Raw genomic sequence first — 20,379 nt, forward strand, 5'->3', positions numbered from 1 at the left:
ATCTTTTTGTAGAAATACTATTTTTAAGAAACATGTGGAGAATGTGATACACTAGTCAGCAATTCACAAAAGTAATAATATTACATAATTTATTTTAAAAAACTGTATTATCTCCGACTCAGACACCCACTGTGCAGTGACTTTCATCTCTTTAGCTGCTCACAGTATTACTCACTATATTCTCCCCTTTGGCAACATAAAACATGGCGCACCGTGTCCTGAAATGGAAATAATCCCAGGTAACATATTATTATCATGATATTTTGACCCCTTTTTTTATTTCCTGATCAGCAAAAGCCACCATACTTAATTGCACATTTAATTAGAATTTACTTGACATTTAGCTGTAGAGATATTAAAAAGAAATCACATTTTCTTGCATTTGAAATGACACTCATTTCCTCCAATTATTCAGAACAGTGTATGTTAACGTGATAGAAAAGTAAAAAGAGGAGCAGTAAGACAAACGGAGACAAAAAATGAGACACAAACTGAAAGAAAGCAATAAAGACAGAAATAAATGAATAGTTTGAGGAGGGAAGAACACCTGTGAAGAACTAGAGGAAGCAGTCAGCAGCTTAAACACTGATACTAACAGATGGACGGCAGATAGAAATAAACACTTGGCCTCAGGGAAGGAGAGATGGACAGAGAGGAAAAGGGAGATAGAGGGATAACTAGAGAGAGAGAGAGGGGGAGAGAGAGAGAGAGCGAGAGAGAGAGAGAGCGAGAGAGAGAGAGAGAGAGAGAGAGAGAGAGTGTGGGAGGACATGGCACACTGAAAGGTGGGACCTTCATTATGCAATGAGGACACACACACACACACACACACACACACACACACACACACACACACACACACACACACACACACACACACACACAGGCTAATTCAAAGAGGATTGCCCAAATTACACAAATGGCAGAATTTCTCTCGCAAATGACAGCATGCTCTCTAATCTGCTGACCTTTGAACGAGGCAAGGACAGCGCCTTGGGGAGGGAGAGCGAGAGAGAGAAAGGAAGAGAGAGAAAGATTGGGAGGAAATGTACTGACCATGATTCCTGTGAGCAGACAGACTCCTTTGCCACAGTAGGTGTGAGGAACCATGTCTCCGTAGCCGATGGACAAGAAAGTGATGGAGATAAGCCACATGGCTCCCAAGAAGTTACTGGTCACATCCTGGGCATCATGATACCTGAAAGAAATCACCGTCCGTGTTCAGAGGATGAAGTCAGTCAATAGCAAAATATATAAATAAAAAACAAACAAACAACATAACTGGCCCACTGCTACTGTCTGCAAATGTGGGCGTCAAACCTCAAACACGTGACCTTATAACACATAAACAGCAGCTCACGCCGCCGTCATTCCTGCCCTGTGCACAACGCTGTTGCCATAGCAACAAAACCTGGTGCAGATCTGAAACAAAGTTGTTTTCTCAAAATCTATCGAACAAAACCCCCACTGTAAATTTTAGCCCTGGATGTTGTCAAGAGGCATATTTGCTCTGAGCTGTCTATTCCCTAGTCTATCCTAAAGGGACACACTCTCCAAATTCTCAAATGTGCACCTTGAAGCGGTTTAATTGAGTTGTATATGTTTTTTCCTTTGATAATTTGGTTTGGAGAGGAGGGGAAATGACAATTAAACTTGAATGTGGACCAAAAAATGGATTCCCAGCAGCTGGGCAATGATGAATTATTCAAGTTTATCAACCGACTGACATTTTCTCATATTTCCTCGATTATCTCCAAAAGCGTTTAAACTCATCGAAAGGGATGGTCACGCTTTGCTTTCTACTTGATGTTACATCATTAACATAACATCATTCTTAAAATCAAATTATAGATCTAAAAATGTGAGCGGACAATTTGATTTACAGTTTAAAACGGTGAGACGACAATGTCTATTTCATTTTGCTGTTATTCAATTCAATATTCAATTAAAGTCAAATACATCACCAGTCTACACAATCATAGTGCAGCTGTAAAGTATTCAAGTCCAATATCTAATCGTCTATCTGTAGATGTGTACAAACCTATCTATCTATCTATCTATCTATCTATCTATCTATCTATCTATCTATCCATCTATCTATCTATCTATCTATCTATCTATCTATCTATCTATCTATCTATCTATCTATCTATCTATCTATGAATCATTAATAATATAACAGTTGTAATTATGAGGTACTTTGTTTACTGTGTATAAACAGTTAAAAAACATCCTTCTGCTCATGTGTGTTTGTACATCATGTACTGTACTATGATATCAATCATTCATTCATATAATTGCATCAAAAGAGAAGGCAAAGTTAACAAATTATCAAATATTAAAGTTCTAATGTCATTTTAAAAATACACTATAGCGTGTTGTAACAAAATAAAATACTGCTTATAAATGCAGAATGGGTGGGGGGTCTAAAATAAAGTGACTTTCAGGATTTATGAGACAAAATGTACAAACGAAGTAACAACTCCATCGCCTGTTTAAGTGTGAAAGCCTCATAAACTGAAGTCTAAAGATGGATTATGTCGCACACATGTCCCAGATCATATTTCATGCCAATTGAACTGAATAGCTCAGTTGAATCCCTCGTCCAATCACAGTCCGTCACTTTGTCTAATGCACACACCACGATAAAAAACACAGCACACTGTGTGATACTGACCTCTCGCACACTCGCACGGTCCAGGCAGCGATGATCCATAGAGAGATGCTGAAGACCAGCAGCACCGTCCCGGGGCAGATAGTCATGAGGGTTTTCATTACAAACCGTGTATTAAAATGCACCTGCAATACACACACACACACACACACACAGTCACACATACACACACACACAGTCACACATTCAGTATAGCAGAGCTGATCAATGGCATCGTAAAACACACTTTTAACATGTGTATTTCGCACAGACTCGATGTTTTTCTAATTAGTCTTCTGAGTTGCTTTTGATAGCGGCAGACACTCTGAGAATTTCCGCTGTAATTGGAGTCAAGATCGGCTCGCCCTCTGACCCGGGTCAAGCTATACAGTGCCTTTGAGTAAGTGGCCTATTTCAGTGTAGTTTTTATCCGTATTTGTTATCAACTTCTAGCAGATGGATGATCTGAGAGCAACGGTTGAGCCCTGGAAGGGTCAAGCAGCTGATAAATGAGTTGTCATATTAAAGCCACACTTCAATGGCAGCTTCACCTCCACTCCAAGTCACTGTAGCCTGAGGGTCAGAATAGAGCCATCACAGATACACTCGCAAACTGCTAAATGACTCATCTAAAATCTACTCCATATCCTCTCCTCTTTGCATATTTCCACCACACATCCCTTCTTCCTGATTTTACTATAATGTTTATCGTTTAAAGTCATTACAAACGTGGCACCAATCATTTATTGCATTGCTTATACACAATTCTCCGCACGTGTTGCAATCTCACTCGAGTCCTTTTTTCTCATGCCCCATTTGAGCCGTACGCAATAGCTTGTTCTCATTTCACGCTTCCATCCCATATTGTATTATGAAAAAGCCACCACAGCTTACATGTAAGTCTTCTTGTACGACGATGACAAAAGACGAGGTAGGGCATTTGCACTGGTAGATGAAAAGAAACTGTGACTAGAAGGACAAAGCGGAAGAAAGGACTCGAGATAGTTAGAGAGAAAGAGGCCAAGAATGAAAGGGACATGGTGGACACAGATTTAATTCTGAGCGGAGAGCTCTTGACCTTAATACCTTCACTTCTTTCTGGCAAAAGCTTTGACACCCACACTATTTGAATGCATACTGCACATACACACTCCTGCAAGCACACAACCCTTCTAACCTTATTTAGGGCACCTATACTCCTGGAGGAGGCGTCGGTGAAGAGTTTGCTGTGCAGAAGCATGACTCTGGCGATGAGGTAGAGACGAAGGAACATGGGCACGCTCAGCACCATGTCCAGGTCAGCCTCGGCCTGCGACGGCGCGTACGAGAAGGCCAGCCGCGCCCGCCACTGAAACTTAAAGTCCCCTGGCACTGGATGCACCGCAGACACCAGCAGCTCCAGGGAGATCAGCAGAACCCTCTCCATGGTCATGGCGATGCGCCAGTCGTCAGCTCCGTTGTCGATGACAAACAGCTGCGGGGACATGAAAGACACGAGGAGAGTTAAAAGAGGGAAGGAGTTGCACTTTTTTGTGACATGCGTCGCTGTGCCAACTTTTCATCATGATCTTCTGCTGGCACAGGCCACTCATCAGTACAGCTGACTGATTTGATGATTAAAGGAACGAGCAGCAATTTAGAGTAAATGTCTCTTTCCTGAGATGCAAAACACCATCCATCTAATCAGTAATCTATTCAGCGCTTTGGCTCATTTTCATATAACCTACAACTCTTACTAAAATTAAACCAAAGTCATCGGAAGCTGCTTTTCTTAAGTTAAACAAGCTCCTAATGATCACAATCACAATATTTTTCTAAATATAAAAGACCACTAAGCCTGTGTCAAGAGCACGAGCAGTAACAACTTTAATTGTAGTTTTCCCTCCCTGTATGTTGATGTTTTGTGTTCGTAATTGCTGTGGTTACTCTCGATATTGTCGCCAAAGCTGTTGTTATAAGGAAGTGGAAAGCGCAAGGTTTCATTACAGGGGCCCTCCTCCAAACGGTGGTTACAGGAACTGGGGGTGGGGAGGGGAGGGGGTGTGGTTGATGAGAGGAGAAATAGATGGATGACGTACAGAGGAAATGAAGAGATAAAGATAGGAAGGAGGATATATCAGGGAAACCTTTTTTAAATGTAAATTCATGTCTGTAAACACCACAATGCTTCGGAAAAATACAAAAGAAATTGCACTTATATGCAAATAATCTTGAGGTATCTACATTGGACACTTGCTAAATTGTTTAATTTCACAGTGCAATTGCATATAGAAGCTTCTATACAAAAAAAAAATGTCTTCTAGGAACTTCTTGCAGTGGACAGAAAAGGTTAAAGAGAGAGAGACGTAGAACATAGCAGAGAGGCTGGGGCACAGTGAGTGAAATGAGGAACTCCCCTGCTGTAAATCAGTTTATCAGATGCTGCACTGCCTCGAGAAACAGTGCTAACAATTGCTTTTTACCACATGATTCATCTCGAGGGCTTTTAGCCCACACAAATATTTATTTAGGAAAAACTACAATGACAGGTCACACATCAGAACAAGTGGGCATGCCATCCAGCCGCTCGGTGTCGTAGCGAACTGAGCACTGCCACGAGGAAGCTCTGCCGCTTCTTAAACCACCTTTACATACACACACACACTGCATATTTCATTGTTATTCATATGTAGCTCAGTAGTAACGTATGTGTTTCCCTAGTATAACATGCGTGTGCACACATGTAACCAACATGTGCTCACACATGTGTAGCCTACGCACACGCCTGAGTCATTGTGTAAGCTATCATTTGATCCAAGGGTCAAACGCTGCCTGTATTCCTTAATGATTTCAGTGAGCGTGCATGTGTGTGTGCGTGTGTGGGTGTACTGTATTTGTGTGTATTTGTGTATGCCTGAGTGAGTTTGAGAGAGAGAGAGTGTGCAGTCCCAGCCTCGTCATGGTGACTGTTGCCAAGGCGACAACATCAAAGAGCAGCCAAGCTTAATTAGGATCCCCAGTGAGAGAGAGAGGGAAGGAGAGAGCAGGAGGAAGAGTCAAAAAGAGAGAAACGCAGTGAGAGAAGAGACAAGAAGAAAGCAAAAGGAGATACAGGGAATAAGAAGGAGAGGTGTGTGTGACAGCAAGTGAAGAGGTACAGAGAGGAAAGCACAGACAGCTTGTCTGACACTCGCAAAGGTTCACATGTGAGTGTGTAGTTGTGAGGACAAAAATGTCACACACTGTCACATTACGGGGACTCACCTCCTCTTTGGGGACAGAAGCTAGTTACTCCGAGGTAAACTGTTGAGTGTAAGGGTTAAGACTTGTTTTATGGATAAAGTTAGGTTCAGGATTTGAGTTAGGCATGTAGTAGCTCGAGTAAGTCGGCAAATTAATGTAAGTCAATGCAATGTAACAAAAATGACAAAAATAAATGTGTGTGTGTGTGTGTGTGTGCTTGTTTGAGCCAGAGAGTAGGGCACCAAACTTCATGTATATTCATTCACACTTTCAGATCAGAACTGCAAACCAGTCATCATTCATCTTCATTCAGCCCTGTCTGTCTCTTTTTCTATGTCTACCTGCCTGTTTTTCCTCCTTCCAACCATCCCTCACTCCCCTTCCTCCTCTCTCTTAATGACATCTCTCCAAATCAAAACAGAGGTGATCCAGTTTCTTGCCACCTGGAGGAAATGAGCAGCTCTCCCTTCCTCTTCCCTTCGCCCTCCCGTCCCCTCCTGTCCTGTCCTCCCTCGCGCTCCTGCTGTCAGTCTTTTCCTGGCTAAATCGCCATGAGGAAGGGATAAATATTTAAATTCCATTAGGAAAGTAATCTGTCAATGGAAGTGAGTGAGTGCCACTGCCCCTGCATGACCAGGAAGAGAGGGAGGGAATGAGGGAGGAGGGGTTAGCGAGAGGAAAAGTAGGTAGGTATTGTCTATGTAAGTGTGTGTGAGTGTGTGTGTGTGTGTGTGTGTGTGTGTGTGTGTGTGTGTGTGTGTGTGTATGAGGGAGTTCAAATACAAACTGTCAACTCTTAACAGGAAACAGAGAGGAAGGTCAGGGACCAACAAGGTTAAATATACTGAGACGTAAAGAACAAGCCCACGGTGAAAAATAATCAAGATCATGGAAAATCTTTGTTATTTTCTTCATTAAAAAACTAAACGTGGCATCACAGGGCAGAGGGCAAAGGAAGGCAACAGAAAGCTGAGAGGGGAGAAGGAAGGAGACGCGAAATAAGAGAAGAAACCCAACAAAAAGCAGCCCAGTGAGAGAGAATGGAGGCAAAGGAAAGAAAAGGAGAAATGTCTGAAAATGACAGGTCTCTTCACAGGTGAAGGTTTAAGGTCTAAGAGGAAATTCTCCATCTCAAGCATCCCCCACCGCCACATTTGAAATGCATCTGCTGGATGGGTTTGTCACCTCTCCATCTTTCCACTTTAGCCATCCACCCATGCCTCGACCCCTTCCAGTGCCCGCGGCCATTGCACCTTGGTAATCGTGTTAAGTCCCTGATTGCAGATGCCTGTCTCATCATGAAACCAGACACAGTGCTGGCCATTCTCTGCCAAGCCAGCAAGTGAAACATGCAGAGGAAATTTTGCACACATGCATGCACACTTCAAGACGGCCCTGTGAAACGCAGCACATACTTTCAAGAAGAAGTAGAAAATCAGCCTCAAGTCAGCATAACCCTTAAGGATGTCAGACGAAACCTTAGTTTCATCACTGAACAACACAGTGAGAGAGCGAACACTGAAAAGCACGCACGTATACTTTTACACACATAGTGACACCTCTGGGAAACGTCTAGGTCCTACAGCATGGAAATCCCTGGAACAGGCGGAAAATAACTGTGGCGAGCTAAAGACACACACAAGCACAGATTCACACACTCAGATATACGTGAATATGCAGAGTTGATAACACAATTTCCTTGACTGTCTGAGGGTACACCCCCGTGGCCTTTTATACACAGACAACAGAGAAAAGGAAGGAAAGAGGGTGTAATGAGAGTGAAAATGAAGTGTTGGAAAGGGTGAGAGATGAAGAATGGTTTACGGTTTCTGTGCGTGTATAAGCGATGTTGCCTAGTTTGCCACTAGAAGGTCTAAAAACAGCAGCTGGGAGAGAGCGAAGAAATAATTCTACTAGAGGTGTCTTGAGACCAGGAATCTCCTTCATTCAGTGCAAAACATAAACAAACTGTGCTACTAAAAATGGCCAGAGGCAAGCAAGACACAAATGTCATCTGATAAATATGAACAATTCCTGGAAATAAGCAGGTGAAATGCTTCTTTCATGTCTACAATATGAGGAGGACGCTGGGGTTTACCTCACTGTCATTTTCTCCTCCATTATAATTCCCAGGGCGGATGTACATTATGCAGACTGTGCAGAACATGACATCATGAAATGAACGTCCCAGCTCAGGATTGCAGGTTCACTTTGAATAAAACAACCCTTTTTAGAAAACCACTGCCCACTTTCTTTTCCTAATAGCATCTACCTGCCTTTGAGTGGCTGAGAGTGCCAAGCTCATGTCTTCTTGATCAATGGATTGCTTCGAGAAACCTCCAAAAGTAACTGAATACCAGTTCACCAATGCTTAAAGTGCACTAATGGACTGGAGAAATATCCCTTTCTCACACACTCTTTTAGAGTTTCTATTTGATTTATTTCAACAACAATTTAATTCTTGCCTGTCAAGTCTGAATTCCTCGCAGGTTTACGAGCTAAAATGAATCCTAAAATGCGGAATGATAAATGTGTGTGTATGCGTGGAGAAATGAAGAGAAGGCCACTGGTGAGCTGGCAGATTAGTGAGTCACGCAACAGACCAGAACATCAAATACATGAACATACATGCATGGACGTCCCTGGATGCTACATGAAACACATAAAAGATACATTCGCAGATTTTAAAGCTAACATTTAGCTTGGTTTTGGCCCTAGGGATTGTTTATCTTTCTGATGAACTAAAGGGCCACTTAGAGACTGTGGTTCATAATAACAGCTGTCTTCAGAGGGTTTTTCTTGGTCTCCATTGTTCCTGACCCATCTCATTCACACGGATACAATGTTAACTCAAACTAATAGTGTGCGGCTGAACAGATTAGACAGTCAATCACAGCTCTCTCCAAATGTCTCCTGAGTTCATAGTAATGATAACAATCTTTGCTCAAATTCTAATAATATCTGTATACGATAATAGTCTCCATCTGTTATGTGTTGTCTGAACACAATAATGAAGAATCAGTGAAGCAAAGTAACAAACAAAAAGCAAGGTTAAACTCAACTGTAAAAATGTGTTATTATTGTAACAATGACATCACACGATACTGATTTAGGTCGATGTTGCGTTAAAAAAGGTTCAATCCCCGATCAGTTTGTGTTTTCAGTGTATTTCATTTTATTTAAAGTTCAGTTCAATGATCAAACCTGTGTGTTATGTATGATAACATACATAATGTTGCACTTTTTCTTGCTTTAATATTACACTTGCAAGAAAATTCTCAGAAAGGTAAGGATGAGGTCGGTACAATCCTGAATGAAGAGTCACAGTCCAGCAGGAATATGGTATCATTACCTTGGTAAATACAATCTTCACTGTAATGACAAAGGATCTTATTGTTAGAGTTTTTATAACGTTGTTATTGAAATCTAATGCAAAAAGAAAACTGAGAAAAGGGAGAGAGGGATGACAAATTTAAGCACAATATAAAATAAATAAATATAAATACCTCAAGAAATAACGTACAATATAATGTTTAGAGTTGATTAAGCATTGCACTCCTATAACTTATGCACTCATGATGGACAGTTAAAAGAATGTTCCTGAGATATCATGATTTTTTTTTCATGCATTTGTCAAAACTTGGCATCTACATTACCCACAATGCAACTTGACAGCCAACATATTCAGTCATAGATGTGGGTGTGTGGAGGCTAGTAGCGGATAATGTAGCCTCGACCTGCTTAGGTCTGGTTAAAAAAAGAGTTCCTCTTTAAGGAGAGAATGAGTTTTGTTAAATCTGTGCAACTCATTGTTTGTATAGGAACAAACTGTTCTGTAAAGATCGGAAAATATTAATTCCAGACTGCTTTTAGATAAAATAACTTTAAGCCAGGGAAGTCAGGGAAGTCGGGTGGCCACTTGCAGTCCAACATTGTGTTATTATGCAAATTGCACAGCGGAGCTGGAAATACCATCTTTAACACTCAATAACCACTTGAACGATCACTTGAGAATTGCATATTTTTGTAATATCAGGTATTAGACATTATCAGGACAAAGAAACACAGAGAAGGAAAGAAGGAGTACATTCTAATGTGTATACTTATTGTAATATCAGCACTTGGATTGGTCTATTATGATCACAGCATTAAATATTTGTCAGAATATTGGGGATATTTGATCAATCAATTAATACAATCCCTAAAACATATATTCCATTTATCAGGATTGAATACAATTGAAGGCTAAATAAATAAGTAACTGAATCCTACCTGTGCAGCAACACTGACAAAATATAATAAGTAAAAAATAGATGATGTGAAGTCTGCATTCTGATTTTGAGAATTTGGCAATGTGCAAATTTGTGTTCCACTGATTTATGATGAACATACACTAAACTAATGGCGATCAAAGTTACAATGCCAGCTTTTTCGTTGTTCAAGTTTGCATTTGTTTTATTTTTTGGCCAGGATTTTAATTTACCAATTTGCTGGATTAAAGAGAAAAGAAACAAAACCACGCGTGTCAATGTGGCTCAGATGACTAAACACTTCATACAACTGTAAGTTTCTCAATCCAAATTAAACATGTCTCATGTCAGCTAACAAAAAGTTTTAAACCACACACACTTTTGCTGCACGTTCATGTCGCTTGCCGCATGCTCCCATTTGCTTCAGAATAATTATCTCTCTTTCATAACAAGATAATTACTGTCAATAGTTAACAAAAACATTGTTTCCCCACCTTTCCCCCTTATTTTATGCTGAGCACAATTGGTTTGGGCTGTCCCCTGACAGATTAGAAGAGACGAGGAAGATGAAGAGAGAGGAGAAAGGGAAGAAACATCCAAAAGAAGAAGGCAGAGAGGAAAGATACGAGAGATGAATGAAAACGGGACAAGATAAAAGGCGGAAAAAAAAGAAGAAGAAAAAGACAGGGAGGGTTTCTAGAGGGTGAGAATAGCAGGAGTGTGTGAAAGTACAACAGCACAAGGGTAAATAGGTGAGAAGTCGAATGCTGAGTAACAAGGCAGGAGAGTAGTCAGGAAGAAAGGATGTGAAACTCAACAACAAAATTGAATTAAAGCCCCGTGGAAGAGAAGGGAGACAGATCTAATCTGATAATGACGAAGAGGCAGGAGGAGAAAGAAAGAAAAAAGAAAGAAAAAGAGAAGCTCACTGATGGTGCTAAACAAAAAGTACTGAGAGATAAAAGACATGAGGAGGGAGAGAGAAAGGTGGTTTAAATGCCAGCTAAACCCGATAACATCGTTCTGATCTCCAGCGTCTCTGCCTCTCCAACCTTCTGTGCAAATGTGTGTGTGCTTGTGCGTGTGTGTGTGTGTGTGTGTGTGTGTGTGTGTGTGTGTGTGTGTGTGTGTGTGTGTGTGTGTGCATGTAATATCCTGTTACATGTTGGGCAAAATGCTCTTGCAGAGTGTGTCATAATCTAAGAATGAGATCTTTATTGAACAATGCCTTTCATTTCAGACAGCATTACTTCTCCTGGTGTGTATCTGTGTGTGTGTGTTTGTGTTTGAACCATCCACCAATAAAAAGCAGAGAAAAACTGGCCCTATTTATCGTGCTCCTATATAAGCAAACAGGCTCGCCACCAGCAGGCTGGTATTGAATAATAAAACTAACATGCATGTAATGAAACATGTGTATGGTTTTGGGTGAAGCCTATTTGAGCATATGAGCATGCAATCTGGGATGCTGCACATTGCCACTGACAGAGCCAGGCTAGCTGTTTACTGCTGCTTTCGACTGTGAGCAACCATTAAGCAGCTAAAGAGCTACATATTTCCCTCGGGAGTACGTAGAGACCAAAAGCAGAGCTAAAAGAGAGTGAATATTAAACAATTAGGAGGAAACCCGACTCCAAATGAGTAAATATGTTGCTCCGTAACTGCTGGATGTGTAAATAAGCAACTGTTTGATAATAATGATGCTATATCAACGTAAAAGGTGTTATAATATGTCAATGTTTGAAGGTTGTTTCTGCTGACACCAGGTAACCATAATAATATTAACTGCAGGTCTAAGGAGTATTCCCATTTCAGGTAACAATTCAATAATTGATAATAAAGATTTTTAGATTGTATTTTATTGTTCCATTCCTATTTGTAATTTGGAAGAGACACAGAAAGAAACTGTAAACTTCCTCTTTCAACCAAACCTTAGCTTTTTGCTCAAAGTTCTCTTGCAACAAGGAATCATTACCTGTATTTCATCTGTGCTCTCCTTTGGTTTTTACCTCCTAATAAAGTGGTTAAAACCTGAATATCTGAGTGCAATGTCACCAGATCACAGTACAGTGTTATCTTAACCAATAGAAATGATGCTCAAAACTACAAACACAATACTCAAGGTGTAATAAACCTGGATTATCCTTTAAAGCTGTAGGGTAAAAAATGCTTATAATTTATCACCATCCTCACTTCAAGCTATCATCAAAAGTGATTTGGGGTTTAATCAAAGCATCATCTCCTTCCTAGCACACCTCCCCAAACTCCTAACTTCATTTAATCAAAAAGACGGATTTCTCCAAGAGATTAACAGAAGACCATCGGCCTTACAGTATCAATCGTTTCTTCGCCCGTTGGTATTAGTGTGCCGGTCACGTGTGGCCGCCACAGTGCGCGTGGGAGGATGACTGACTCTGTATGTGATTGTGACATCAAACTTGTGAGCAGAAATGAGGGCTCTTTTATCAATGAATGCCTAACCACATATTCAAACACACGCATCGTCGTGAATCTTAATACACAGCCGCTGCCTATAACAGACTGATTGCCAGTCTATCCGTCTCTGTGTATGACAGTGAATAAGCAACGGTCATCTAGTTATTGATCAACAGACGGAGAGCCTTAAAGCAGAATGCGTCACAGACTCGCTGTAACTGTAATAAACATTTCCAGCAACATCCAAGCTGTGATGTAATGGAGAAAAAAAAAAGTCACAGCATTAAACTAATATGTGGCGAGATGAATGAGTGTTGTTCTGTGGTTTAGCTGGTGGGTGTAATAGCTGATGTAGGGGCACTCATTGGGTCCGATTCCCGCAAGGCTCCCATAAATAGTCAATGTGCATCGATTGCAAGTGGGTTCAGATGAAAACCCCGGCTAAATGACCGCGGTACCATTATATTAGTTAAATGACAAATAGCAAAGCAGATATCAAGAAGCATGAAAGCATTTCTGATCGATTGTTTCAGCCTTACAAGAGGTTGAAGCTATTTATGTTTGTGTGCCTTGCGTGTGTGTATTTGTATGTGTATGTGTACATTCATCTAATGAATGACAGGGTTATTATTGGTTGAGTGTGTGTTTCACATTTGGTTTTGGACTGTTTCGTCGATCCCACTAAGACGCTCATTAAAGTCATTAATTGGCAGGAGCCGACACACACCTGGGTCCCTTGGTCTCAGCAGCCGACATAATGTGTTCACTTTGACAGAGCTCAGATGTGCCTCTGCTTATATTTGAAGAAATACAATTATCATCTATCTCCACCTGCAAAAAAACATCTATATAAATTTACGTGTACGGTTTGGGTACAGGTAAAAATGAACTAAATGCGTCGGGGCAGCGGGTGAGAACAAAAACAAATGTGTTTTCTTCAGGAGAAATCAGAATTTTAAATGATGACATCTAAATCAACTAATACTATCAAGTATGATCAGCCGTCAGGATTGCTTTTAATGTGAAAGTTTAGCACTGATTGCAAGGGACGTGCTTGCCATCCCGGACTTTTCCTCGGCTGGATTCGTGATTCAAGAACGGAGAACCCAGCTTGTACCAGGGTAAAAATAAAGCACTTTATAGTGAGTGACTGTGTAGCAGTGTGTGTGTGTTTAATCACAGGATGGATCCGGATTTGGCTTAGAGATAACTGCAGGGAACGGGCCGTACTGAGCTTTGCGGGTGGTTGCAGGTTTGCAAAACAGGACCTGTGAAGGATTCTGATGTCAACTAAGTATGAAGCCACAACCAGCCGTTGGTTAGCTTAGCTTAGCATAAAGACTGGAAACAAAGGGAAACAGCTAGCCTGGCTCAGTCCAAAGATAACAAAGTCTTCCTACCAGCACCACTAAAGCTCACTAATTAAAAGGAAACTTAAGGTTTTACAGTACTTAAACACTGCTTATTTCTTAGCCAGCCACAGTGACTTCCTGTAGTCTTCCACTGCAACCAACTCCCCTCCCAGAATTTCCATTTCCACATTTGCGGATCGTACTAAAAATACTATCCGTAGTGGAAAACCAAAAAAGAGCAAGTCGAGTCGTATCGAGAAGAAGCGTACCATTCAGTGGAAACGCAGCATAAGTCTCAAAGCAGGACTACTAAAGCTACCAAAATGTCGAACACCTGCCGATGAGTTGGTTTGTGTCAGTGTGTATGTGCTTGTGTTTTACCTGAACTTCCCGAGCATGGTAGGCTATGATGAGGCCCAACAGTATGACTGTGGACAGGCTGATCAGACACTTCAGGGCCAGAGAATACATGGAGCTCTGTAGAGAAAAAAAGAACACATACACCCTGAGAAACATGTAGCACAAACATGATACATATTTCAGTTCTATTTTGCCACAATGGTTGTTTTAATATTCAGAGTACAACGACAAAAAACATCTCTGAAAGAGAAAGGTCCCACACACCCACACTGATCGTCCACATTCTACCTGGTTCAACTTCAAGTTCCTCACATCATGTCCTCTGGCACTGCCACAGCATAGACAATAAGAACTAACATTTACAAAGGAGACTTTCAAACGAAGGACGAAAGTATTCCACCCGTCAATATCACTGCAGCCAAGCTTTAAATCCTTTGCTTGTCTGGTTTCATAGGGCTTATAATCAATGCACTGGGGAACTTCCAATCAATACAACTCATAGCACTTCAGTGGACTTCTATAACCCCATCACCTCACACACTCAGAGCACAGCAACTAGTTATCATACACATGTGTGCACACATGTACACAAACGCACCAGACATACAACTGCACACACATAATCACCATTAAGAAATACAGCGGATATAACAAAAGGAAAATGTGAGAGATTTTTTTTGTTGTGTTCATTTCAGAATATATTTTTAATGGTAAGAGCAATTTTGTTCGTGTGAGAGCAAAGTGTGCTGTGGGAATGAATACATGAATGATTTCAGGTGCAATAACTTCCTCAGAAGCACCAGGTTTCACATTTCAAACAAGATGTTAAAAGCGGAGACAATAAGAAATCATGCATGTTGGCTATTTTAACACAGCTTATTTTATTTATTTGATAAGTGGGCATGGGGTATGTGAATTAATGACCTTTGAAATGTCCTGGTATAACAGCAAAAGAAAAAGATTCTGTGGAGGAAATGTTACTCCATTTCACCTTCTGTTATTCTTTGCTTCCACCTCATCCATAATTGTCATGCATCAGGAAACCTTGTTAGCCTCGCTGGTGGTATGGTTATCTGGGGATGGAAATGTCAGTCTGTCTAACGGTCAGTCTGTATGTTGGTTCACCTCTTTGGTCCAGACTAAAATATCTTGAAAACTATTGGATGATTCTGAAATTGTATACACACATTCATGTTCTGTTGTCATCCTCTGTCCTTTCATCTAGCACCACCATCTAGTTAAAGTTTTCACTTATAATAATGACCTGGTGATCCCCTGACTTTCCCTGTAGCACCACCATCATGTTGACACTTTGGTTTAAAGAGTGAAATGTCTCGACAACCATAGGATGGATTGCCATGGTACTTGGCTCAGACCCTTGTGCCACCATGAGGTTGACATGTTTGGTTTGAAGTGAAATATCTCAGCCACTGTTGGATGGATTGCCATAAGTTTGGTCCAGGTATTCATGGCACCCAGAGGATGAATTGTAAAAAAAAACGTTTGTCCCTTGACCTTTCATCTAGTGCCATCATCAGGTCAACATTTCAGTTTATCCTATACTTTGGTTGATGACCAAATACTTTACAAAACTAACATTATATACATTACATTATACCTGCTAAACATCAACATGCAAGCATTATTATTGGGAGCATATTAGCGTGCTGATGTGAACATTTTGCTCAAAGCACTGCTGTGCTTAAGTAAAGCTCATTGGCTGGAGACTCATGCTTTTGAGCCTATCTAAAAATCAATTAGAAAAATATCCAACATCCTTTATCCTATAGATCCTGCATTTGGATGAGGAAAAACTCAAAAAACAAACAAACAAAAATACCCTCAGCAATATTTCTCAGACAGCAGGTCACTGTTGTTTTTACCTTACGTTACTGAAATAGGGGTAAAGAGTTATTTGTTGACTATTTTAAGCGCCGATTGATATGGTGTTCTGGTAAGTATCTACAACAGGTGTAGGAAGGAACCCAGGGAATGGGAAGCTGGTGGGTGATGGAGGCGGGGGGCAATCAGAAAAGATGAAGGAAGTGGAAGCAGCTGTGTAGGTGGATGTGGAAGTTAGGTGATGGGGGAGGAAGGAGGGAAAGTCTGAGGACAGCTGGTGGATAAAGGGTAAATGGAAAGCCCTGGGGAATGGAGAAGGTGGCTGAAGAGGAATAAACTGTGACAGTAAGATCAATTGTGATCAATTCATTGTTGGTTTTGGTCTTTTCGTGGGATTAGTTGACAAAAAATATAGACATATTCTTTAAATGTTGAGAAAAGTGGAAAAATAAATAATACAAACTGCGTACACCTCAGGTAAGCTAAACATTGGTATCTCTTTGTCTACTGTATATGTTTATTTGTCAATGATGAATGAGATTTACAGAATTGTGGATTTTACCAAAAATGTTATTGTTTTGTAGTTACCTAGGTTTTAGGTGTCATTTCTTATTTTCTTATTGAGCATCTTATTAGTGTCAATATTCTCTTTCAAAGGCTTTTTCAACCTGTCAAGTATTTGGGGGGAAATATTCTTCACACAAATGCAACATGTCAGGAATCAGCAGTCAAAAAGAATTTTACATTTTTCAGGTTTAAAGAGATATATAATATATATATATATATATATATATATATATATATATATATATATATATATATATATATATATATATATATATACTAGCTGCATTCAGTTCTCAAAGCCACACTCGCTTAATTATTTCATTGGTCTACATCAGATCAAGGACTATGTTTTGAACTGCAGAATATAATACACAAAAAAGCAACTCAGAGCAGATATTTCTGCTGTTAAGCATTCAAGGCCAACCACTCTCTTACTCTAAATGTACATTCTGAATTTTTACGTATTACTCAGCCTTTCCTTCATGACACTATTAAGCAGAATCTACATTGCATTTTGGGTTCATGAATATATATTGCAAGTCAGCCTTCTGGAAAATAGAGTGTGTTAGTGTGTTACTGCCTGCAGATGCTTCATGGCCTTAATGATATTAATCCAACATCACACAAACACACAGTCTAGTTTGTTCATCCTTACAGACACCCTCAGTTTAATACGCCTTTTTCCCCATAACTATCCAAATCTGAGACGATTGAATATGAAACTGAGCCCCCTTCTACCATTTAACACGTATAGACAACCACACACACACACACACTCACACACACACACACACACACACACACACACACACACACACACACACACACACGAGCAGAGCATTAAGTTAGTGTTGTTTATTTGTTTCTCATATCAGTGTGGTTATGTGCCACAGCACACCACTGGGAAAATACCATCAAGCTTTGGCTCTCTACGGACTTCCTCTATCTGCTTGCCCAAAGCTCTATCTGTCGTTGGTCTTTATATGCTCACACTCTTTGCCCGTCTTGGTCTGTCTCTCCTCTGCTAACATCTCATTTGTACTCACTGAAGCGAACTAGGTACAAAAGGAAGCCAACATTGTTGTGCTAATGAGAAAAATGCAGACTTGTATTTCAGCAGCGTATCTGTTTGAACACACAGTCACACTGGTGAGCTGAAATGTGATTTGCTTGGAGTTTACTTCCTCTCTCTCTCTCTCTCTCTCTCGCTCTCTCTGACCTCTCTCGCTGCGTTTACCTCCAGCCGTCTGTTGCCCGCTCTGTTTCTTTTTCAGTTCTGCCTATCACACTGTCAAGAGCATTTTGTTCCCGCCTGTTTCTACTTCACTTACTCTGCCTATATAGTGAATTGACTGTGACAGAGACGTATGTACGTACATACTCCACTTCTGTTCTGTTTCGGCTTTTTCATACCATGACCACTGATAATTCTCTTTTCTAATTGGCTGGCAGGGGTCCATTAGTTTCTAGTAATTGGACACATCTGATGCAAGTGCCGTTCTAAATCAATGCACCTGTATTCAACTCTAGATCAAGACAGCAACAGTGAGACCAAAGGTTTTGTTTATCCTTCCACAGCTGCAGACTTGCATGTGGACAGCAGATGCACAGGAGCTTCTACATATTACAATCTGTGGCACTAAAAACAACAACGTGGCAACCTCAAAAACAACAACAACAAAAAGTAGGAAGGAGTGGATCTGGCATGCGCTTCCTTTATCAAGGCTGAAAGAAGTAATAAAGTTTGCCATCTTGGTTCGGACTACGAAGCCTCCGTGTTGTTATTTTTATAATCCTCATGTGAAGCCGTATAGCTGCAATAATAATCCCGAAGTCAGAAAAATCCATTTCTTATTCAGTCCCATGAGTCCCATCAGTCCCTGAATGAGTAATATTCACTCTCTGTGTGAAAGTGCTCGTGACCAAAACAACAGTTCTTGAGTTAAGTATCGAGATAGAGCAAGCAGGCAATTACAGTGGCTTAGCTAAACATACAAATTGGAAGCGGGGTTAAACAGCTAGCCTGTTCTGTCCGAAGTTCACAAATACACTTACCAACAATTCTAAAGTTTACTAATCAACGACAAGTTGTGGTTTCACAGGGGGGTTAAGTGCGGGACTACTTTTTGGCTAGGTGCAGTGACTTGTTTCCTAAAAAACGTCACTGTGTTTTTTTTTCACCAGGAGATACATGCTGTAGCTAGTTCTTGATGAACAGTTGAGCAGAGAACCTTTTCTGGAGTCTTGTTGTCACAGTGAGGTTGCCAGGTAACCAGCAGTGTACAGGTACAATCAAATCAACAATGACTGAATTGTGTTGTGCATGCTGGCTCACTGTCACGGCTCACTGTCACGGCTCACTGTGACACTTGAATAGAACAGAGCGAATATTAATGTTAGTAATAAAGCCCACGATGATAAGTCAAAATGTCTGATGTGAAAAGGCTTAGCGCTGGGCAAACGGACAAACTGTTTATTAAGAAACATCATAAAGACATGCGACTCCCTTTAACACCAAAAACAAAAATGCTGTATAGTAACAACAACGCAAATGTAATCTTAAATCTTTTTGATATTTGTGTCATTCTTGAAATCCAAATGAGCAAACAGTAAGAGGAAAAGAGATGACTGTGTTGGTGGCCTGTGTTCAACCATATAGAGATAACAACCCTGTTAATGTGCATGTTTGCATGTTAAGTGTGTGTGTTATGTGTCTTGTCCTCCTTCTTTTTGTCCAGCTGGGCATCCGTGTGCAATTAGTGTGTATTGATCAATGGCTTGGTGGAAAGCATGCAGAGATAATGAGCTTTTTGAGCTTCTTTAGTTCAATCAGACACACACACACACACACACACACACACACACACACACACACACACACACACATAAACACGCTCACAATACACACACACCCAATAGTATCTAGATAAGGGTTTTCCCCAATTGTCCCCACCTCACCCTTATTGACACAGATGTGAGAGCAAATACACGCTACACATTACTCACAAAGTGATACGTCTCTCCCTACATGTGTTGTTAATGCATATGAAGGTGTGTGTGTGTGTGTGTGTGTGTGTGTGTGTGTGTGTGTGTGTGTGTGTGTGTGTGTGTGTGTGTGTGTAGGTGTGTGTGCGTGTGTGAGCATGTTGTAATGAGTTAGCCTTGGGGGTCTCTCCCTGTCAGTGCAATGTCGTCTTGCAATCAGTCAACAGGGAAACAGGCAGTAGACAGAGGAGCCATGTCACCATACCAGGATAAACACACACACACACACACACACACACACACACACACACACACACACACATACACACACAGACAAAGGGAGCTGTGAATGCACACACTAGCAGGTGCATCCATGACTATTACTATGACCGACCTGAAAACATAAAAACACACACTCTAAAGGTGTGTGTGTGTGTGTGTGTGTGTGTGTGTGTGTGTGTGTGTGTGTGTGTGTGTGTGTGTGTGTGTGTATTCAGAGAGGAGATGACGTATACTGACGTGAATGTTATTGTTACCGGTGGATGAATCAAGTAACACAGCCATGTCTAACAACACACTCACACATACAGAGAGGTAGCCTAGCCTTGTTACACTGAAAGACATGAGCATATTTGTACCCGTTAGTAGCAAGACCTGTGGGATCTACAGTCCCTTAGAAGCCTGTGATCTAAAAGATGAAGGCAGTGTGGAG

The 20,379-nt window shown here is 40.8% G+C and overlaps 1 protein-coding gene across 1 annotated transcript in view; it reads right to left on the bottom strand.

Moving 5' to 3' along the window:
• Positions 1-20,379, bottom strand: part of kcnn3 (potassium intermediate/small conductance calcium-activated channel, subfamily N, member 3) — a 40,612-nt gene that overhangs the window by 13,049 nt on the left and 7,184 nt on the right. Inside the window, 4 exon segments of the mRNA XM_029452045.1 lie at positions 1,057-1,198; positions 2,678-2,799; positions 3,831-4,127; positions 14,295-14,390. Of these exon segments, the coding sequence (XP_029307905.1) occupies positions 1,057-1,198; positions 2,678-2,799; positions 3,831-4,127; positions 14,295-14,390 (657 nt within the window).

This window comes from Cottoperca gobio, chromosome 16, assembly GCF_900634415.1.
Source record: "Cottoperca gobio chromosome 16, fCotGob3.1, whole genome shotgun sequence".
Classification (NCBI taxonomy): domain Eukaryota; kingdom Metazoa; phylum Chordata; class Actinopteri; order Perciformes; family Bovichtidae; genus Cottoperca; species Cottoperca gobio.